The 19,614-nt window shown below is 55.7% G+C and overlaps 2 protein-coding genes across 7 annotated transcripts; both read left to right on the forward strand.

Moving 5' to 3' along the window:
- Positions 1-528: 528 nt before the first annotated feature.
- Positions 529-10,122, forward strand: CYP26C1 (cytochrome P450 family 26 subfamily C member 1). Of its 5 annotated transcripts, XR_006689497.2 has the most exons (8): positions 980-1,125; positions 1,378-1,740; positions 2,282-2,506; positions 2,991-3,266; positions 4,629-4,784; positions 6,696-7,025; positions 9,069-9,700; positions 9,858-10,122. XR_006689497.2 is itself a non-coding variant. In XM_005565961.4 (7 exons), exons 2-7 carry the CDS (start codon positions 1,537-1,539, stop codon positions 9,444-9,446), a joined length of 1,569 nt encoding a protein of 522 aa, XP_005566018.3. In that variant the 5' UTR covers positions 529-915; positions 1,378-1,536; the 3' UTR covers positions 9,447-9,745. The 5 variants fall into 5 exon arrangements, 4 of the variants coding, with proteins under 4 accessions (XP_005566018.3, XP_045217140.2, XP_045217139.2 ...); XM_005565961.4 differs by lacking the exons at positions 980-1,125; positions 9,858-10,122 and adding an exon at positions 529-915 and having other exon boundaries at positions 9,069-9,745; XM_045361204.2 differs by lacking the exon at positions 9,858-10,122 and having other exon boundaries at positions 9,069-9,745.
- Positions 10,123-14,623: 4,501 nt separating this feature from the next.
- On the forward strand, positions 14,624-18,254 carry CYP26A1 (cytochrome P450 family 26 subfamily A member 1). 2 transcript variants are annotated; one of them, XM_005565962.4, is made up of 7 exons: positions 14,624-14,854; positions 15,040-15,264; positions 15,511-15,801; positions 15,881-16,039; positions 16,561-16,695; positions 17,297-17,449; positions 17,721-18,254. In XM_005565962.4, exons 1-7 carry the CDS (start codon positions 14,666-14,668, stop codon positions 18,060-18,062), a joined length of 1,494 nt encoding a protein of 497 aa, XP_005566019.1. In that variant the 5' UTR covers positions 14,624-14,665; the 3' UTR covers positions 18,063-18,254. The 2 variants fall into 2 exon arrangements, with proteins under 2 accessions (XP_005566019.1, XP_073858314.1); XM_074002213.1 differs by lacking the exon at positions 14,624-14,854 and having other exon boundaries at positions 15,099-15,359.
- The last annotated feature ends 1,360 nt before the right edge of the window (positions 18,255-19,614 follow it).

Here is a 19,614-nt window from a genome sequence, read left to right on the forward strand (position 1 = left end):
TTCTTCAGGCACAGGGAAATCTGGAAGAGAGGAGCGGTGAACAGCTAACTCTCTTTGAAGACCGGAATGGGGCTGTTCTTCGCAGCTTACCCAACCCTCCAGTGTACTTAGGGTGTCTCCCCTGCTTTGGCTGAGACGTCCCGGGATTCAGAGAGATACCACCTTTGCACTACCTGGAGCAGACCACTGTGGGTCCTCTTTACTCTTTTCAATAATATAAACACCCAGCAACCTCCACACACACCCCAGGTTGCGCTGTAGGGACAAGGACGAGTGAGTCCTGGGGCATTTGGAACCCTTGAATGGGACGCACAAAGCCCAAAACGCAGCAGTGTAGATTGACAAGAGTCGTCGGGCAAACTCGGGGGAGAGAGGGAAGGATGTGCAGGGAAAGATGAATTTGGTCCTTGAGACCGGAAAGGTGCTGTTGGGTATCCGCTTCTGGAGGCTTAGGACGTCTTTATGAAGCCTAGGGCAGCAGTGGAACTGCCATCTTTGGAAGGATACCTGATGTGGTAGATCAGAGAGCCGGGAGAGGTGGTTAGCTGTCGGAGAATCTCGGCTGCGCTATCCCTCGTGGGCTTTTGCGATGCCAACGCAGGCGTCGACGACTGCAATTTCCCTGAAATAGTCGGAGCAAAGGAGAGAAAAGCCCAGTTCTTTCACCTTGGAGTGGCGAGAGAAGGGCACCTAGAAGCTCGAAGGCGGGGACCGAAGAGAGAGCCAGCAGCCGGGGGTGGGCCAGGAGAGCTGTGGGGCGCAAGCCTGGGTCAATTCTGCGCGTTGGGTTCGCCCACTTTCCGAGCGCTGAGAAGAGCCGGGAAGCTCTGGCGCGAACCCGCAGGTCCTGCGAGGCGAGCCCCTAGCCCAGCTCGAGCGCCCCAGCGCCTGCCACTCCCTACTCAGAGCCCCTCCGTGAGTGCGCCACTGCCCACTGCCTCCAATCACCACTCTGCGTGGAGCGCTTTAAATATGCAAAGACACGTCACGTTGTGTGAACCGGGATCGGTCCGTAGGGAGGGAGCCAATATCTATATAAACATGTCCAGGGTGGGCCAAGAAGGGTTAAACGACTGGAGGAGGGAGAGGTGGGGCGGGGGTCTGCAGACCAGGTTGGTAACACTGGTGAGTTGCTCTTCTTTCGCCCTCCTTCGCTGCTTCTATGCAAAGGGTGCTGAGCCCGGGGGTGGGGGGGGGAGGTGGGAGGTGCCCCGCGGAGCGGGGAGTAAGCGTTCCCGAGGCAGCGGGCACCTTCGAGAGGGACTGGCATTTGGGCCCAGGAGCCAGGAGAAAGTTCTGAGTGCACCGGCCTCGAGGAAGTCACGTTCCCTAAGGGCGCACGGTCACTACCGTCTTTCACCGCCTGTCTGTTTTTAGAACGGAGTTCTCAGCGGAGCTTATAAATCTCGGACTTGGCTCCCAAACCCCAGGCCTTTTGCGGACGGAACAGGTGAGCACTGCGCACTGCTCGCGCCCGGGTTCTTGCGTCCCCTTCTGTCCCTGCGCTCTGAGCGGCCTGGCCCCCGCGGGCTCATCATGTTCCCTTGGGGGCTGAGCTGCCTGTCAGTGCTGGGGGCGGCAGGCACTGCTGTCCTGTGCGCGGGCCTGCTGCTCAGCCTGGCCCAGCACCTCTGGACCCTCCGCTGGATGCTGAGCCGGGATCGGGCCTCCACCCTGCCTCTGCCCAAGGGCTCCATGGGCTGGCCCTTCTTCGGCGAAACGCTGCACTGGTTAGTTCAGGTGAGCAGTCCTTCGACCCCGAGCGCTAATACGGTCCCTTCTCCCTCTGGCTCCCACTGGACTCTCCTCAGTCTCAATGCCCATGGGATTTGTAGCCAGTCCCTGCCCATCGCCCACGACCCCGGGAAGCGCGCACAACTCTCGCCTTTGCCTGGCTCCTCCGTTCCCTCGAAGGGACCTCAAGTCATTGGAATTCTCCCCAGAGCAACTCCCCGACACAATGCAGGGGGTAAACAGAAGGGGTTTTAGGAAGGAGTCTGAGGAGCACGTCCTGTAAGCATAGAAAAGGAGCCTGAGGCTTGTCTCAGCTGTGAGCCCTTGGGCACTCACATCTTCATTCTGAGTCTGTTTCCTCATCTCACCAATAGGAACAGGAGCATGTACATTCCCATAGTGTAGTTGCCAGGCCCACTGGGGATCTTGTTTTGTAAACGCGCCAGCCAGAGACAGAGTTGTGATCAAAAGGCAGCTGGGAGGTCTGGGTCAGATCCCCGGCCCAGGCCCAGAAGTTCCAGCTCTCCACGCTCCGCCTCGCTCGCAGGGCTCGCGCTTCCACAGTTCCCGCCGAGAGCGCTATGGGACAGTGTTCAAGACGCACCTGCTGGGCAGGCCAGTGATCCGCGTGAGCGGCGCGGAGAACGTGCGCACCATCCTGCTGGGCGAGCACCGCCTGGTGCGCAGCCAGTGGCCACAGAGCGCGCACATCCTGCTGGGCTCGCACACACTGCTTGGTGCGGTCGGCGAGCCACACCGGCGGCGGCGCAAGGTGAGTGGAAACGGGAATGGGTCGTAGAAAGGTCGGATCCGCGGTCCCCAGCATCTGCCATGGGCCAAGCCGGGGCCCCGGTGTTGGATTCACTGTGAACCTGACCAAGGTCCCTGGTAACCAGCGGGTGGCCTTGGACGGGTCCGTTATCTTCAGCTTCTGTTTACAGAGTTAGGACTGCTCTAAAAGGTTCTTTCATCTCCCATCTTCCGTGGCTGTTATAGCAGAAGCGCTGGAGACTCAGACCTAGAGAGGGGCCAGGAAGACTTCTTAGAGGAGATGGCAGCGGGAGCCTGGATGGATGGGAGGGACTGTGTGCATCAGAGCAGAACTGGAGGGAAAGGCGAAAGCAAAAGCCAGCAAGTTTAGGTCTGGGCCTCTTAGAAGAGGGGGAAAGGACCGGAACTGGCCTCTTGGCTACTCCGGAATCGCCAAGCAGAGGAGGCCCGACCGCCGCCAGCGCTGATCACGCGCGCTCCCACAGGTCCTGGCGCGCGTGTTCAGCCGCGCCGCGCTGGAGCGCTACGTGCCGCGCCTGCAGGGGGCGCTGCGGCATGAGGTGCGCTCCTGGTGCGCGGCTGGCGGGCCGGTCTCAGTCTACGACGCCGCTAAAGCGCTCACCTTCCGCATGGCCGCACGCATCCTGCTGGGGTTGCGGCTGGACGAGGCGCAGTGCGCCACGCTGGCCCGGACCTTCGAGCAGCTCGTGGAGAACCTCTTCTCACTGCCTCTGGACGTTCCCTTCAGTGGCCTGCGCAAGGTACGGCTGCCCGGGCTCCAGACCTTCTTCTGGGACTCCGCGGCGCGGACGGGCCTCCCAGACCCAGACGGGACGCCCACGGCGCACCCCGCGCGTCCGTCACCTCTGCTGGGGAACGGCAGCGAGGTCCGGGGGTGGGAGGCGTCGTGGCGGTGGCGTGGCGGTGGGCTCTGGGCCTGGCCTCTGTGCTGGTTCGCTGGTGTGACCTGGGGCTGGCCACACGCCCTCCGTGGGACCCCTGCCGCTACGCGCTCCAGCCTTAGCAAGCGCAAGCCGCCAGAGTTTGGGGTCCGACTCCTTCCCACAGCGGCGCCTCTGGGGCCGGCCTCCATCACTTATTCGGAAGCCCAGATGGCTGTGGAACCGAGGAGAGCGTGAGGGCTGCAGATGCGCCCTGGCCCTGGCCCAGCCCGGCGCCAACCCCCGACCCAAGGGGTTGGGCGTCAGCTCCACAGGCCCTGGATCCGCTAGGTTTCTGGATCAGAGAACCGCTGCTTCTCCAGACTTCAGAACAATGGGCAGGACCCGGAGAGCAGCTAGGATGCCCCAACCCGCCTTTTGGTCCCCCTGTTCTGGGACTTCCCACTGTTTGATTCCCTGGTTTTCAGTCACCTGCATAAAAATAATATGTGTAAAGGATCATGCTATATGCTGATCACCGTGGATACATTTTCTGATCTAATCCTTGCAGCCTGCAAGGTGTTATTATTCTCATTTTATTGGCCAAACTTATTTTATTGACTTCCCAAGATCACACCGTTAGTAGGGGCAGACACAGAACTTGAACCCCATCTCCTCTGACTATGGAACTCAAGTGCTGAATTACAGTGCTTTCCCGTGGTGGTGGGGGGGGGGGATGCTTTTGCTGTGGCTATTCCCTGAACTCTGGAGAGGCATCCCCTCTTGCCCACGCCCTTACAGAGGCTAATGCTTACAACATCCAATAGTATCCTCTAAGTCAGAGCTTTGCTGGGTGCATCAAGGTGCCCCAGCCTGAGCCTACTGCAGAGAAAGGGCAATGGGCTGACCCTAGCCGCACTGGGCTCTGTGCCAGGCATGGACATGGACAGCTGTGTGACTCTGGGCAATTGCTTGACCTCTCTGAACCTCAGCATCCTCTCCTCAGGATGATAGTAACTCTGCTGTGGCTTAGAGGGGGCTTGTGATAATCAAGACAGAATGGTGTTTGTGGACAGTGGATATATCCCTGACCATTTACTGAGCCCAGCCATATGCCAGGCCAGGAGCTAAGCTGGGGAGGTGTTAACACAAGGATGTTGGCAGAGCCAGTGCTGAGAAGGTTTTCTCGGTAAGTGGCCAGGCCTGGCCCCCTTAGCCTTCCTGCCCCATCTTTCTTCTCAGGGCATCCGGGCAAGGGACCAGCTGCATCAGCACCTGGAGGGGGCCATTTCTGAGAAGCTTCATGAGGACAAGGCTGCAGAGCCGGGTGATGCCCTGGAGCTGATCATTCACAGTGCAAGGGAGCTGGGCCATGAGCCCTCCATGCAGGAGCTGAAGGTGGGTGCTGAGAGGCTGCTCCTTCTCCCCTCTTTTGCATCCCCAGCAGATCCCTACACCAATGCTGCATCCCCAGAGCCACATCCTGTGTAGCCCCACTTTGAGGCACAGGCAGTCCTCAAGATGAGGGGCAAGAGGAGACCTGGGTTCCAGTAATGACTCAGCCACACTCACTAGCTGTGCAGCCTTCAGCCAGCTGCCACACTGGTCAGTAGGAGACTTGAAGGCAAGAATGCTAGGCCCATCTTTGCAGGTTTCTGGCCACAAACGGCTCTCTCTCCATTCCTTCCCCCACTGCCCTTTCTGCCACTCCATGCCTTTGCCTCTGCTGTCCCCCTGCCTACAAAGCCCTCATTATTCATTTTTTCTACAAACTCTAAGGGGCTCAGGATCAAACTCCACATCCTCAAAGTTCCTTTCTTCCTTCCAAAATCACCTCTCTCCTTCTATGAGCTGCCTTGGCACCTGGCACCTCTATCTGTCTGTCTCGTTGCTGTGGATCTCCTGGAGAATTAGGACCCCTCCCCTTGTACACACATCACACACACAGTGGAGGGGAGGTGGGAAGCTTTGGAATGGCCCCAGGACTTGCTTGAGCACTCAAAAAGGAGTGGAGAAGTTGGGGGGAGGGGAAGTTACAAATAGGGAGACCTCAATCTTCCATAAGCAACTCCCACCCATCCTTTCTTGGGCCTCAGTTTCCCACTTTCTACCAGACATCCCTGAAGGGTGGGCCTCAGCTTTAGCTTCTTTTCTGAGAATGGAACTAATAAGAACATGAGCAATGGGCTCATGAGTCCTGGGGGAGCCAGGTGGACAGGGACTGTTCAGGGCTAAGGGGAGTGGAGTAGAAAGGAGTAGACAGGACTGGGGAGGAGTGACAGCACCCTCCAGGTTCTCAGGAAGGGACTCACTAGCCAGGAATCTTCAATTCTGGGCTGGACATCAGGGGCCAGGCAGGGAGTCTCCATCCCAGTTACCCTCTTGTCTGGGGCAGGGCGGGTTAGTGAGCAACCAGGTCATTCATTCCACAGATATTATGATGTACCTATTCAGTGCTGGACTCCACACTGGGACTGGGAATACAGTGGTGAGTGAAACACAGCCCATGTCCTCCAGGTTCAGGAAGGGAAGGAACACGTTCATCCTGTGATAGCAGGAATCAGTGTATAAAACAAACGGTGGGTGCTTCCAGCAAGGAAGACACTGGGACCTGAGAGGACAGAGGCAGGGCATTGGAGCCTGGAGGATGAAGCCACCAGGCCCCTTGCGTGCCCTTCCTGGGCAGAGCAGACCAGGAAAACATTTAGTGACTCCCTGGGACCATTCCGGTAGGGAGAGGATGAAACCATGATGCCGACATTGGTACGAGGCTGGCACTGCTGCTGCAGGTGCCTTTGTTGCACTGCAACCATTGTCAGGCTGTTCCGCTGGGGTTGGCGGTGGCACCACCAGGTGGTTAAGAGCTCTGGACTCCTAAGCCCGCCTGCCGGGAGTGCTAGCTGTAGGGACCTTGAGCACTTCTCTGGAGCCTCCGTTTTCAACTCCATAAAACAAGAGCAGCAATTGTGTCTCACAGAGGGGAGGTGAGAACCGAATGAATGAATATGCTTAAAGCACTAAGAAGAGTGCACAGAGTAAGTTCCCGCGTTCTCTCTGGGAACCATCGCAAGGTGCGTGGAGAGATCCTAATTTTACCTGTTGCTATAGGTGACTTTCCCAAGTGGCGGACTTGGGATTTAATCGACTTCAAAACGGTGCACGCAGTCGCGGCGGTAATAGCACTTCCCTGCCCCCTGGCTTTGCGCAATAGTAAATTTGAGTGCTTTTTCATCTCTACGGGGCCGTCGAGTCAGCGCCCCGGGCGACTGCACCGCCGGAGACTCAGTGCCGCACGGGGCTGTCTTGCAGGAGTCGGCTGTGGAGCTCCTCTTCGCCGCCTTCTTCACCACGGCCAGTGCCAGCACCTCGCTCGTCCTGCTGCTACTGCAGCACCCGGCCGCCATCGCTAAGATTCGGGAGGAGCTGGTGGCGCAGGGGCTGGGACGCGCGTGCGGCTGCGCGCCTGGGGCCGCGGGGGGCTGCGTGGGGCCCCCGCCCGACTGCGGCTGCGAGCCCGACCTCAGCCTCGCGGCGCTGGGCAGTCTGCGCTACGTCGACTGCGTGGTCAAGGAGGTGCTGCGCCTCCTGCCGCCGGTGTCCGGGGGCTACCGCACCGCGCTGCGCACCTTCGAGCTCGACGTAAGTGCGCCGCGCCGGCCCATGGCCAGCCTCCTGCCTCCTGCCTCCTGCCTCCTGCCTCCTGCCTCCTGCCTCCTGCCTCCTACCTCCTACCTCCTGCCGCCTGCCGCCTGCCGCGGCGCCCAGGTGGGAGGAGGGCGGAGGGACTCGGACGGCGAGGTCTCCTCTTTTGCTCTCAGAGCCTCAGCCTTCGGTCCTGTAAAATGGGCTGAGCCTTGTTTCACGTCCCCGGATCCCCGGCTGAGGGACGCAAAGTCTGGCGAGCCGGCAAGGTTAGGGATCTCGTACCCTTCAGCTTTTGGCAGCGGTCCGGAACGGTCAACTGAATGAGAGCCGAGTTTTAGAATAAAAACACTCTTTTATCCGTGCAGCACCCCCTCCCAGCCAGTGAGTGTGGATGGAGAACAAAGAGAACCCCTCAGGATGTCCTGTACTCCACCCCTTTGGCTCCCTCGCAAGAGCAAGGAATCCCTCATTGCGACCCGTCCAGGGCTCTGGCTGGGGCCAGATTCCAGGGGAGGGAGGAATTAAAATACCGGGTAGACACTTCATCTCTGATCAGGCCGGTTTGGGCTGAGCAAGGTTAAGGTCTAGAACTGACTCCATCTCTGTATGACCTTGGGCAGTTCCCTCTTCACTCTGGGCCTCAGTTTACTCTCTGCAAGGAAGCTGTCTTTCCAGCTCTGATGCTCCATCCAGGTGGGGCTGGGCTGTGGGGGTATGGTGGTGGCCTCAGGCAGTGGTGCTCTGGCTGTGCCAAACTGCGGGTGTGTGCCTGAAAGGCTGTCACTGCAGTCCCCTGAGCACCATGCTTGGTGACTGGGTGGCTCCAGGCAAAGATGGGCATTCCACAGTGAACATTTGTGGCACAGTGCGTGCCAGGGTTCAGGAGGTATCAAAGGGACTGGGACTCTACCCTGGAGGAGCTCCACTGGGAGAGGAAGGGGCCAGGCCTGACAGCCTCAGCCCACTTGTGGTGTGAAGAGAGTGATCCCTAGTGCTGGACGACAGCAACACATTTTGAGAGCTGGAGTCTGAACTGGAGCAGTGAAAGTTTAGAATGGGAGAGCCCATTACAGAGAGAGCAGACTCAGACAAAGGTGGATGTTGAGAAGTGTCTTGGATGTGGGATCAGTCTTGGAACGCAAGCTTCATTCTGCAGGCGCTGGAGTGCCCTACAAGACCTTAGGGAAGCACAGAATCAGGGAGGTGAGCAGAGGACAGGAAAGGGTCTTAGCCACCCTCCAGTTCACAGATGAGAACACTGATGTCTAGAGAGGAGAGAGAGCTCCTGGGATGATTCCAAGATGTTCTGTTCCACAGTTAGAAACTTTTAAGTATTCACCCTGGAACTTGATATGAGGGCAGCAGTGTAGTCAAGGGGTTGAAAGACATATCAAAAAGCCAAATGGTTGAAAATGCTAGGGGTGGGCAGAGGGAACATGAAAGCTGCCTTTGAGCATTTTAGGGAGGGCCAATTTGATTCGCATGTGCGCCTTCTTAAAGTGTGGTACCAAATCTGAACATTATTGTCCAGCTGATGGATGGGAAGGACGGAAAGTTTTCAGTTCAATGCAAAGGAGAGCTCCACCATAGAACTGACCTCGAGGAATTGTCATGTGCATTTCTCCCACTCTAGCAACTGGTAGATGTAGCACTGGAATTTAGGTCTTCTGATCTAAGGTCAGAAGAAAAAAAGACAAAACCAAACGGGAACATAACTAATAGTTACTGTTTACTGAATACTCATATGTGCCAAGTCCTTAATTTGAATCTTCACCAACAAAGTGGGCATTTTTCCCCTCATTTTTTTTCAATGAGGAAACTGAAGCTCAGAGAGGCTGCGCATCTAGCCCAAGGTCATACATTTCACCAGTGAAGGAGTTGAGATTGGAACACAGAGCTTTCTCCTTGTTTCCGGATTAATCGCGGGTTCCTCCCGGTTTTCGGAAGCCTGATGAAAGCACCGGGGTGGAGGGTCAGTTCAGGGCACCCCGTTTCCAGGTGCCTCGTGGTCAGGCTGGTCTCCTCGCCTCTCTGCAGGGCTACCAGATCCCCAAGGGCTGGAGCGTGATGTATAGCATCCGGGACACGCACGAGACGGCTGCGGTGTACCGCAGCCCTCCCGAAGGCTTCGACCCAGAGCGCTTCGGCGCAGCGCGCGAAGATTCGCGGGGCGCCTCCAGCCGTTTCCATTACATCCCGTTCGGCGGCGGTGCGCGCAGCTGCCTCGGCCAGGAGCTGGCGCAAACCGTGCTCCAGCTGCTAGCTGTGGAGCTGGTGCGCACCGCGCGCTGGGAGCTGGCCACACCCGCCTTCCCCGCCATGCAGACGGTGCCCATCGTGCACCCAGTGGACGGGCTACGGCTCTTTTTCCACCCCCTCGCGCCTTTGGTTGCGGGGGATGGGCTATGCCTCTGACATGCTTGCGCTGTAGGACACATTTTGGCCGGTGGCTGTGGCGCGCACGCAGCGCCAACCATCTGCGGCTCCCCATTGTAGCGTAGCGCGCCCACTAGTTCACTCGTGCAACAGTCGTTCAACAAATGTTCGCCAAACGCCGATGTGTGCCGGACTCGAGGGAGGAGGAGCGCGAGCTACTGCTGCAGCGCCAGAGAAGCATCTAAGCCCATGGGAAGATGCCTTCTGCGCTCCGCGCCCAGAGGAAGGAAAAGGTCGTGGGCCAAGCAGGAATGGAGAAAATAGATAGATCCTCACGAGATGCTGCTTGGCTTCCCCATCCCGAGCCAATCCAGGGAGGGTGCATGAATGGGGGAAGGCGGGGTAGGGGTGGCAGGGGAGTGGGGATATTGCAACTCCGAAACCTTGCAGAGAGACCCGACGCGCGCAGTGGGACCTGCAACCCTTGTAAGGAAGCGGGGACGCCGTGGGCGCAACCCCGGCCTGGCTTTGGGCCATAGAAAAACACGCAGAGGACGCCCAACGGAAGGCCCTCTGGCAGCTGGCCTCTGGCTTCGTGCGCCTTGGCCACTCTGCCGGTCTCGGCGGAAACTCGGAACTGTGGGCACTTCCAGGGCTTGAAAGGGCTCAAGGTCACCGGATTCTGCTGGCGACTTCTTAAAAGGAAAAATTCCTACTTTAAGAACGCATTTACTCTTTTCATGTATACAGGGGAGAATAGGCACACCAACACGTCTCCACCGCTGGATTATTTTCATGGGAGGTTGAGACATAATTAGAGAGGCTTGAGATATTTGTACCAAAAATAGGAAGGCCACGAAATAAAGTGTCTTGGGAGCGGTTGAGTGAGGAGGCTAGGGCTTAGCTGGGCAGCTCCTCCCTGCGGGGAAGGCACTAGGGTGCAGGGTTGGGGAGGCCGGGGAAGGACCCACTATACCCAGAGAGGGGCTGGGAGCTGGGCAGCCTGGGGCCTGGGCTACCCTGACTTCTCTCTGAATATAACCCCAGAATCTGGGCTGTGAATTGTCTCCAGGTTTCAGGGACCTTATTTTTATTTTTATATTTTTTTGAGACAGGGTCTTCCTCTGTGGCCTAGGCTGGAGTGTAGTGGCACAACCAGCTCACTGCCACCTCTGCCTCTTGTGCTCAAGCCATCCTCCCATCTCAGCCTCCCAAGTAGCTGGGACCACAGGCACGTGCCACAATGCCTAGCTAATTTTTTCTATTTTTTAGTAGAGATGGGGTTTCACCATGTCACCCAGGCTGATCTCAAACTCTTGGGCTTAAGCGATCCATCTGCCTTGCCTTCCCAAAGTGCTGGGGTTACAGGTGTGACCCACCACGCCCTGGAGTCACTCCTTTCCAGTGACTCCAGTGTAGTCCCTGCGCCCTCACCCCTCTCTGCCATTTCAGGGACTTCTGGTTTTACGGCTTCACCATCCTCTCTATCACAGAGGAGAAATTGAGGAGCAATTGAGGTGAATGACTCACCTGAGAAGCCCAGTAGTAGGCTCCTGGACTCCCCAGCCAGTGCTCTCCTCCACCCCTATCCCTTCACTCTTCTGCCCCAACCTCTGTTCCTGTGGCCATCAGGTGGGGCTGAACCGTTTGGCCTCCTTTTCATGATAAGCCCTAGCTTGACTTGAGGACTCTCTCAATTGTTCCAGTACAGAGGTTCCAACCAGTGTTTAAATCAAAGCCAAAAGCATCCATGTCATCATTCCAACAGCCCACTTCAATCTGCCACCCAGCTTCCAACAGGCTGGGGCAGCTGGACGTAAGGGGTGAGCCAGGGAAGTAGCTGCCCAGGCCTGAGCTGACCCCTTAGTGAACCAGAAGAAAGCCAGTGCCCTCCTGACCTCATGCTTAAGGTGGATCCCAGGGCCAGAAGGAAGGGGGACACAGCAGGCACTTACAGGGTTGGTAGCTCCAGAGTGCAGCGGGCCCTTCCGACCTGGGCTGACACCATAACCCCCACACAGTGCAATTCATCACCCATTGCCAGTCAAGGGCCTGGCGCCAGGCCCTGAGCTCGGTAGACGCCAGGGGCAGCAAAGGTGGCAGGATGTGAGCCTGCCCTAAGAGTGCTCTTGCAAATGCAGAGGACAGCCTGGCCTGAGAAGCATGGGTTTGGGTGAGGATGAGAAGGATGCAGGCTTCAGGGTTGGTTGTGATTTAGAGAGAGGAGAGAAGAATGGGGTAGGGACCCTCAGAAGCAGGTCGGTTGAGCTGGTTCCAAGAAGGCCTGGTTGACCTGCACTGGGGTCTGGAATAACTATAAGCCTCTGTAGGGGTGGCTCCAATTTTAATTTTCCATGGGTACATCATGCTCAGTAATTTCAAGGGATATCGGAGCTCCTGTTTTAGTAGCTGCAGATTCTATGGGGAAGGAGCAGAGGAGGTTCCTTCCCTCCTGCACTTGATATGCTCTGGAGGGAGGCAGACAAGAAATAAACTAGCAAACAAAAGGGTAAGAATATGTCCAGTGGTGATAAGCGCTGTCATGGAAATAAAACAGGCCTGTGATAGAGAGTGTCTGGGGCTAAATTAGGCTGGATGGGTGGGGGGAACCTTGGAGGAGGTGACATTTAACTTTGGAAGGAACCAGCCAGGCCTGAGGGAGGGGTGTGGCATGCAGAGGGAGCAGCAGGTATAGAACCCTGAGACAGGAATGCATGTTCAGAAATGAGAAGGGGGGCTGAAAGGAGAAAACTGGAGGTGGACTGTTTTGTTGTGACTCCAGTCTAGTCCCTGCACCCTCACCCCTCCCTACCAGCAAAACAAAAAAAACAAAAAAACAAAAAAAGACTCCGCATCCCGCCTCTTAGCAATAGGGAGGCTGTTTTGTAAACATCTTGGAAACAAGTTGGTTTTCAGTGAACCCACCCCCCTCCCCGCCCACCACCACCCACGAAAGCTTGGCAAGATTTCTAGATCAAAGTTCCTATTGGGCTGGTAATTTATTGACACCCCCCCCCCGCCCTGCCCCCCTTCAAGATGTCCTTTAATGATCGTTCACTCTCAAATTTAATCCTTTCCTGCCGGACGCCCCCGCTGGCCTCGATGTGCAGATAGATTAAAACGTTTTTTTCCCTGCGGCAATTTCCAGCGTGCAGGCCCCGCTCATCTTGTGACCCGGCGTGCGCTGAACTTGGCGAGGTGGCCCCGCAGAGTTCACTCGGATGTCACGGTCCGGCCTGCAGGGGTCACAGGCGGGTCAGGCCCGAGGATTGGGAATGGGCCCCAGGTCACGTCCCCGTTCGCCGGCTTTGCACCCCGGCCGGAGGCGCTGTCCAGAAAGGGGCGGACCCGGGATTTCTGAGAATTACCTCCAGCTCGATTGGCCTGGCTTCCTGCAGTGGCCAGAGGTTGGCTCGCCGTGTTTACAGCCACCAAATCGTTTGCCGGAGACTGAAACCCTGCCCAGAGCCTCTGAAACACTGGGCAGGTTATGGGGAAAAGCTGACCCCCGGAAACACGCCCTGTGGCGGCGACTCGGGCTTGAAGCGTCGCTAGGATTGCGCGGGTCCCTCCAACCTCTGCAGGTATTTCCTGATACCTCCGGGTTTGGGGACCACCGCGAGAAGGGCAACGCATTTAAGCTCTCAGGAGCAGAGTTTTCCACCTCCAAGAGACGCTTTCCAAGGCGTGCGGCGTGCTTCTGCCAGAGTCAGTGTTCGGTTCTAAACAAATGCAGGTCATTCTGTTTCATTTTCGGCGCCGCTGGTGCGTTCAGCGCCCAAACCCAGGTAGCGTGTGGCCCTGGCTGGTCCCGAGCCGGGAAGCTCCGGCAGGTGGAGAAAAGAGAGCGCAGGTGCGCGTCCCGCAGCGTCTGAGCTCCGGGCATTGGCTACAGTAGCTGCTGATTGTAGTTAGGCAAAGTACAGAAGACTTCCCAGTACAGATTCCTTCACCGCTCCCCCCGCCCCTTAGGGGTCGGCAGAGGCCTGAGTTTAGGGCCAAGCACCCCCTCACCTGGGTGATTACAGTGGCTTTACTCTGGGTGGGACTTGGGAGAGAGGAGGACTCCAGTGCCCGTTGTACTGGACAGGTAACGCAGCCTACCGTGCCCGGAGCTGGGAAGAGTAGTTGCAACCGGAGCCCCCTTTTGGGAACTCACAACCCTGAGGCTTAGACAGATCGGGAATGATCGCCTCCCTGTTAAGAAGGAGGAAACAGGCACAATGATGTGTGGTGACTTGCCCAAGGTCACGCGCAGTAGAGATGGAGCCGGGACTCGAAGCCAGGACTCCTGGGCTCCCCTTCCCCTTACACCATCTCTTTATCCTGCCAGGGCTGAGGACCCCCTTCCCTGCTGTCCAGCTGGGGCGCCAAGCCGCAGGGCCTTCAGAATGGGTGGGCTGTGCTCGTATCTCAAAGACGGGCACCGACTGCCGAGCCCCAGACGAAGTGCCCCAGGGTCGGGGATCAGGCTTGTGCAGGGTAGCACCTGGGGACCTGAGGGACCTGGATGCCCTCTTGTATACTGAAGTAGGACCTCCCAAGACTTCACAAGTGCTGGCCCCCTTGCGGGGGTTGGGGAGCTGAGAATCCCAGATCTGCCTATTGCGCCGGATGCCCCGCGGCTCTCTCTTGGACTCTGGCACTGGGCTCTTCTGCTCGATCCTTCGGAAAAGTCGGGAGGCCTGCTTTATGCATCTCTTTTGGACCTCAGTTTCCCCACTCGTGGGAGGAGGCAGCTGGACGATTCCTGAACGGACTTCCCCTTGCTTCCTCGGCAGGTGGAAGAGAGCCCACGCGGCGCCTGGAAATGGAAAGCCAGTGAAGGCTGCTTTGGGCCGGGGCAGAGGGTGGGACCCGGCGGGAGGGATTCCAAAGAGACCGCCAGGAAGGCTAGAGCTTGGAATTCCGGCTCCTCGGAGTCCTGGCCCTCCCCCACGGCCGCCTCGGAGCTCGGCACACCTTGGATGGGGGAGGCGGGCAGCTTCTAGCCGCGCACCCCAGGAGGCGCGCTCGGAGGGAAGCCGCCACCGCGCCGCCTCTGCCTCGGCGCGGAACAAACGGTTAAAGATTTTGGGCAGCGCCTCGCGGGGGGAGGAGCCAGGGGCCCAATCCGCAATTAAAGATGAACTTTGGGTGAACTAATTGTCTGACCAAGGTAACGTGGGCAGCAACCTGGGCCGCCTATAAAGCGGCCGCGCCGTGGGGTTTGGAGCGCTGGCGGCGGCGGCAGGTGGCGCGGGAGGTCGCGGCGCGCCATGGGGCTCCCGGCGCTGCTGGCCAGTGCGCTCTGCACCTTCGTGCTGCCGCTGCTGCTCTTCCTGGCTGCAATCAAGCTCTGGGACCTGTACTGCGTGAGCGGCCGCGACCGCAGTTGTGCCCTCCCATTGCCCCCCGGGACTATGGGCTTCCCCTTCTTTGGGGAAACCTTGCAGATGGTACTGCAGGTAAGGGAGCATGGGGCGGGACAGGCCGCTTTCCCGGAGCCCGGAGCGGCTCTGGGCTTCTGCTAAAGTCGGGGTAGGCGCCCCCGGGAGGCAGGCGATTGCGGCTAGGAGCAGGGCTGGCGCGAGGCGCGGCGCTCCCCGGCGCCCCCTCATGCCCGCCTCTCTCCTCGGCCTTCCTCCCACAGCGGAGGAAGTTCCTGCAGATGAAGCGCAGGAAATACGGCTTCATCTACAAGACGCATCTGTTCGGGCGGCCCACTGTGCGGGTGATGGGCGCGGACAATGTGCGGCGCATCTTGCTCGGAGAGCACCGGCTGGTGTCGGTCCACTGGCCAGCGTCGGTGCGCACCATTCTGGGATCTGGCTGCCTCTCTAACCTGCACGACTCCTCGCACAAGCAGCGCAAGAAGGTGGGGGCGGGAGGCGACGGATGGACAGGGAAGGGGACCCCATTTATGACAGGAATTCCGGCTGGTGGATGCTGGGCGCGGGCTAGCAGCTTGAGGTAGGCTAGGACCCTCTGCCATCTCCAGGTTAGCTTTCCCAGCTCGGAGAGTGCCATGTGTCTGGCAGGACTGGGGGTGTCTGGAAGGGGACGGCGGTAGACGAGAGGGGCGGATGGAGGGTTTTAACGCTCTCCGCTCCTCGGGGCTCAGGTGATTATGCGGGCCTTCAGCCGCGAGGCACTCGAGTGCTACGTGCCGGTGATCACCGAGGAAGTGGGCAGCAGCCTGGAGCAGTGGCTGAGCTGCGGCGAGCGCGGCCTCCTGGTCTACCCCGAGGTGAAGCGCCTCATGTTCCGAATAGCCATGCGCATCCTACTGGGCTGCGAACCCCAACTGGCCGGCGACGGGGACGCAGAGCAGCAGCTTGTGGAGGCCTTCGAGGAAATGACCCGCAATCTCTTCTCACTGCCCATCGACGTGCCCTTCAGCGGGCTGTACCGGGTAAGGGCGGCAAACGGGCTGCGGACTAGGGGCGCGGGACCCGGGCGTCTGCTCACCTCCGCGCGCTCTCTGCGCTCAGGGCATGAAGGCACGGAACCTCATTCACGCGCGCATCGAGCAGAACATTCGCGCCAAGATCTGCGGGCTGCGGGCATCCGAGGCGGGCAGGGGCTGCAAAGACGCGCTGCAGCTGTTGATCGAGCACTCGTGGGAGAGGGGAGAGCGGCTGGACATGCAGGTGAGTGACAGCTTCAGACCAGGCATTGCGGAGTTTGGTCCCCTGGCTTTCCAAACGTGGTTCCTGGGGCCCCCAAAGCGCGCGCCTGGGACCCAGCTTTCTGGAGTGGGCGGCCCTCTCAGACTACAGCGATGGAATTCCGAAGGCTGAGACACCGGGTCAGGAGAGCTGCGGAAGGGGCTGCGGCGGAACTGGGAGCGTCCCCTAACCTTTCCAGGCTTCAAAGGGAAAGTTGGAATTTGCAAAAATGTTAATAAAGAACCTTGCGATTTTAATAAAACTAAGACTTTAACTCAGGAGTTTCCGGTAGAGTGGGGTCGTACTCGCCTTACTGCTCTAGCTGAACTAAAGGGACTTTGCATTTTGTTTAAAGGTATTGCTTTCCTTGACTTTCTGTCAGCAAAACATTTAGCCCTTTTAGTCTTCCCTCCAGAAATCTAAGTTCGATTCTGAGTAATCCTTCTGTCAAACCGCACGCAGACTTGTGGACTTGTGAGAACGTGGATCTTACTCTATTTTAGGCACTAAAGCAATCTTCAACCGAACTCCTCTTTGGAGGACACGAAACCACGGCCAGTGCAGCCACATCTCTGATCACTTACCTGGGGCTCTACCCACATGTTCTCCAGAAAGTGCGAGAAGAGCTGAAGAGTAAGGTAGGGAGACTGGGACTGGGGGTGTCCTTACTAGCTTAGGAAATTCAGCTGCTCCCTAGCCAACTTCCGAATAAGTCAGTGTGCTGCCTTCATTGAGTGTTTTGAAAGTGCAGGGCCCAGGGCTGTGTGAGCCAGTGGGGAGAATTAGCTTTGTGAATAAACAGGATGGAGTCTTGAGCTGTGATCCCACTTACGCAGGGTTTGACCTTGTATTCATTTCGACCCCTCCTCCACCTTTTGCTGAACCGAGGAGATTCTCAGATAGGTTCCACTTTCTTGAATTGGTGTGTCCGAGGGCATACATAGTGTGATCAGTGTGAATAGCTGATTAGTGTGGGTGGTGGTGAGTGGGAGGGTTGTGGGGGGCGGGGCGAGGGGAGAAACTTGGCCCTTCTAACTGGTGAGCAGCATTCTCTTGGGATTGTAAATAGATAGTGAATTTGGGCAGGCAAATGGCCACTAGCTGCTGTTTCCCCCTCCCAGTCTCTCCCATCATGGGGCCCTTTGGGTTTAGTCTCCACTTAAGCCCTGTTTACGTCTGCTGGGATGATTTTATTGGAACACAAAATAACTGTTCACCTCTGTATGACTGTTTTGATAGGGTTTACTTTGCAAGAGCAATCAAGACAACAAGTTGGACATGGAAATTTTGGAACAACTTAAATACATCGGGTGTGTTATTAAGGAGACCCTTCGACTGAATCCCCCAGTTCCAGGAGGGTTTCGGGTTGCTCTGAAGACTTTTGAATTAAATGTAAGTTAAAATTATCTTCTCTCTCCCTTTTGTTGTGGTTTAAAAAACTCCTCTCGCTTCCTTCCCTATGCTGTGGCTGCAATTCTTACGCTTTTGATCATTGTTCTGCCCTATATGAAGGTGTGTTTCAGCAACCTGGATCCACCTTTCTCTTTCTACCTCTCCCTTGCTTTTAGCTCATAATTTTCCCCAAAGATATCAGTGACTGCTTTTTGTTGTTGAAAGTTAAATTCCAGTTTGTCAGCCCTTGGGGTTTCATAATCTTTTGCAGGGATACCAGATTCCCAAGGGCTGGAATGTTATCTACAGTATCTGTGATACTCATGATGTGGCAGAGATCTTCACCAACAAGGAAGAATTTAATCCTGACCGATTCATGCTGCCTCACCCAGAGGATGCATCCAGGTTCAGCTTCATTCCATTTGGAGGAGGCCTTAGGAGCTGTGTAGGCAAAGAATTTGCAAAAATTCTTCTCAAAATATTTACAGTGGAGCTGGCCAGGCATTGTGACTGGCAGCTTCTAAATGGACCTCCTACAATGAAAACCAGTCCCACCGTGTATCCTGTGGACAATCTCCCTGCAAGATTCACCCATTTCCATGGGGAAATCTGATGAGCTTGAATGCTCAAACCTCAGACTTATTGCAAGTGTACATATGAGTTTTTAAGGAGTGTTGTGTTGACTTTATATTTAATTTCTAAATGTATATTATAATATTTATGTGTTTTGACTATATTACCACAATCTTTAAATATTAAAATAATGAATTTGTATTATTTCCAAATAAAGTAAAATTTGAAGGTACTTTTCTGGTATTTAAGATTCCTGTCGGGTAAAATTCACCAGTTTAATATTTGCTTAGTGTATTTAACCAGATTTTACAATGCCCACCTGGGCTTATCTGTGCATCTCTGTTTTCCGTGAGAAGAAATCTTAGCTGCTTTTTATGTTAACAGTTATTAGAAAATACATGTCTGTGTGTGTTATTCCAGATGTTTCTCTGTAAATTCTTCTACAGTCATTTAGATTCCCTATTTGGAAAATTGATCCAAGTTAATTAAAAAAATTTTTTGGTTTGCTTTACTTTAGGGAAAAAGGTAACACTGAGAACTGTCACTCTAACCCCTCCAGCTCATCTAACATGTCATAAACATAATAAATCTGTTCTCTGAAGTGAAGGTTTTAGATAAGACAAAGCCAGTCACTCCAGTTATGGACAGTTCTTGAGTAAAATGAGACCAGAAATCACTGGCGTGTCACCTTCACTTAGAAGTTGCCTATGGAAACAGTATTAGGAAAGGCGCGTCTCTGGTTTAGATAAGCTGAGCCCAGGTTTTCTTTATTCAGAATGAGGCAGGAGGAGCAGATTTAGCAAACTGACAGATAAAGTTTTTATCTATCCCAGGCAATAGGGTGTGAGCCTGACATGACTGATAAAATGGCCCAGTCATGACCCTGTGAACCTTGGCTAACCTCCGTGAAAGCGCAGTTTTGTCACATTTCTGACCCTGGCATAGCCACGGTCTGAACTGAAGGCCAGACTCTCAATCCAGAAAGGTTAGCCCTGGTGACTTGCTTATGCAAGCACATTTTCGGTTTTGGAATGGCACAATCTGCTCACTGAACCTCTGATGACTTGTAGGTTTTAAACTTTACGTTTTTCATTACAATTTTAGAATTAGGCAATGCTGCAGAAACCAGGTGGTCTAAATAGGTGTTTGAAAAGTGTTCTGTCTACAGTTACAGTTATGTGTGCTACCTGACTGTAGTTTTTTAGGTAGAACTTGGGTTGTTCTTATTGTTGGACGACTATGAATTTTAAAGGATGTTTATGTAATAACTCATAATGCCTTCTAATGCCATTAAAAAATGAGACATTACAGGCTATATAGTTTCAGCCAAAGCTTTAGTGTACTATAGCGTGCATAGATGACTCTTCTACCCCTAACATTTGTCCATACATTTCCAGCTAGGAGCATGCTAGACTGAGGGCATAATTATTTCAGATAATTTATACAAAGGCATTTTTAAATTCAATTTAATTTATTTATTTTTCGAGACAGAGTTTCACTCTGCACCCAGGCTGGAGTGTAGTGGCATGATCTTGGCTCACTGCAACCTCCGCCTCCTGGGTTCAAGTGATTCACCTGCCTCAGCCTCCTGA

The sequence above is a fragment of the Macaca fascicularis genome, chromosome 9 (assembly GCF_037993035.2).
Source record: "Macaca fascicularis isolate 582-1 chromosome 9, T2T-MFA8v1.1".
NCBI classification, from domain to species: domain Eukaryota; kingdom Metazoa; phylum Chordata; class Mammalia; order Primates; family Cercopithecidae; genus Macaca; species Macaca fascicularis.

Bases quoted from the DNA above. Each gene is read 5' to 3' on its own strand.
- CYP26C1 (XM_045361204.2), top strand. From the start codon at position 1,042: ATGTCCAGGGTGGGCCAAGAAGGGTTAAACGACTGGAGGAGGGAGAGG. The intron at 3,267-4,628 runs GTACGGCTGCCC...CTTTCTTCTCAG, and splicing joins CCTTCAGTGGCCTGCGCAAG to GGCATCCGGGCAAGGGACCA. The intron at 4,785-6,695 runs GTGGGTGCTGAG...GCTGTCTTGCAG, and splicing joins CCTCCATGCAGGAGCTGAAG to GAGTCGGCTGTGGAGCTCCT.
- CYP26A1 (XM_005565962.4), top strand. From the start codon at position 14,666: ATGGGGCTCCCGGCGCTGCTGGCCAGTGCGCTCTGCACCTTCGTGCTG. The intron at 14,855-15,039 runs GTAAGGGAGCAT...TTCCTCCCACAG, and splicing joins CCTTGCAGATGGTACTGCAG to CGGAGGAAGTTCCTGCAGAT. The intron at 17,450-17,720 runs GTAAGTTAAAAT...AATCTTTTGCAG, and splicing joins TGAAGACTTTTGAATTAAAT to GGATACCAGATTCCCAAGGG.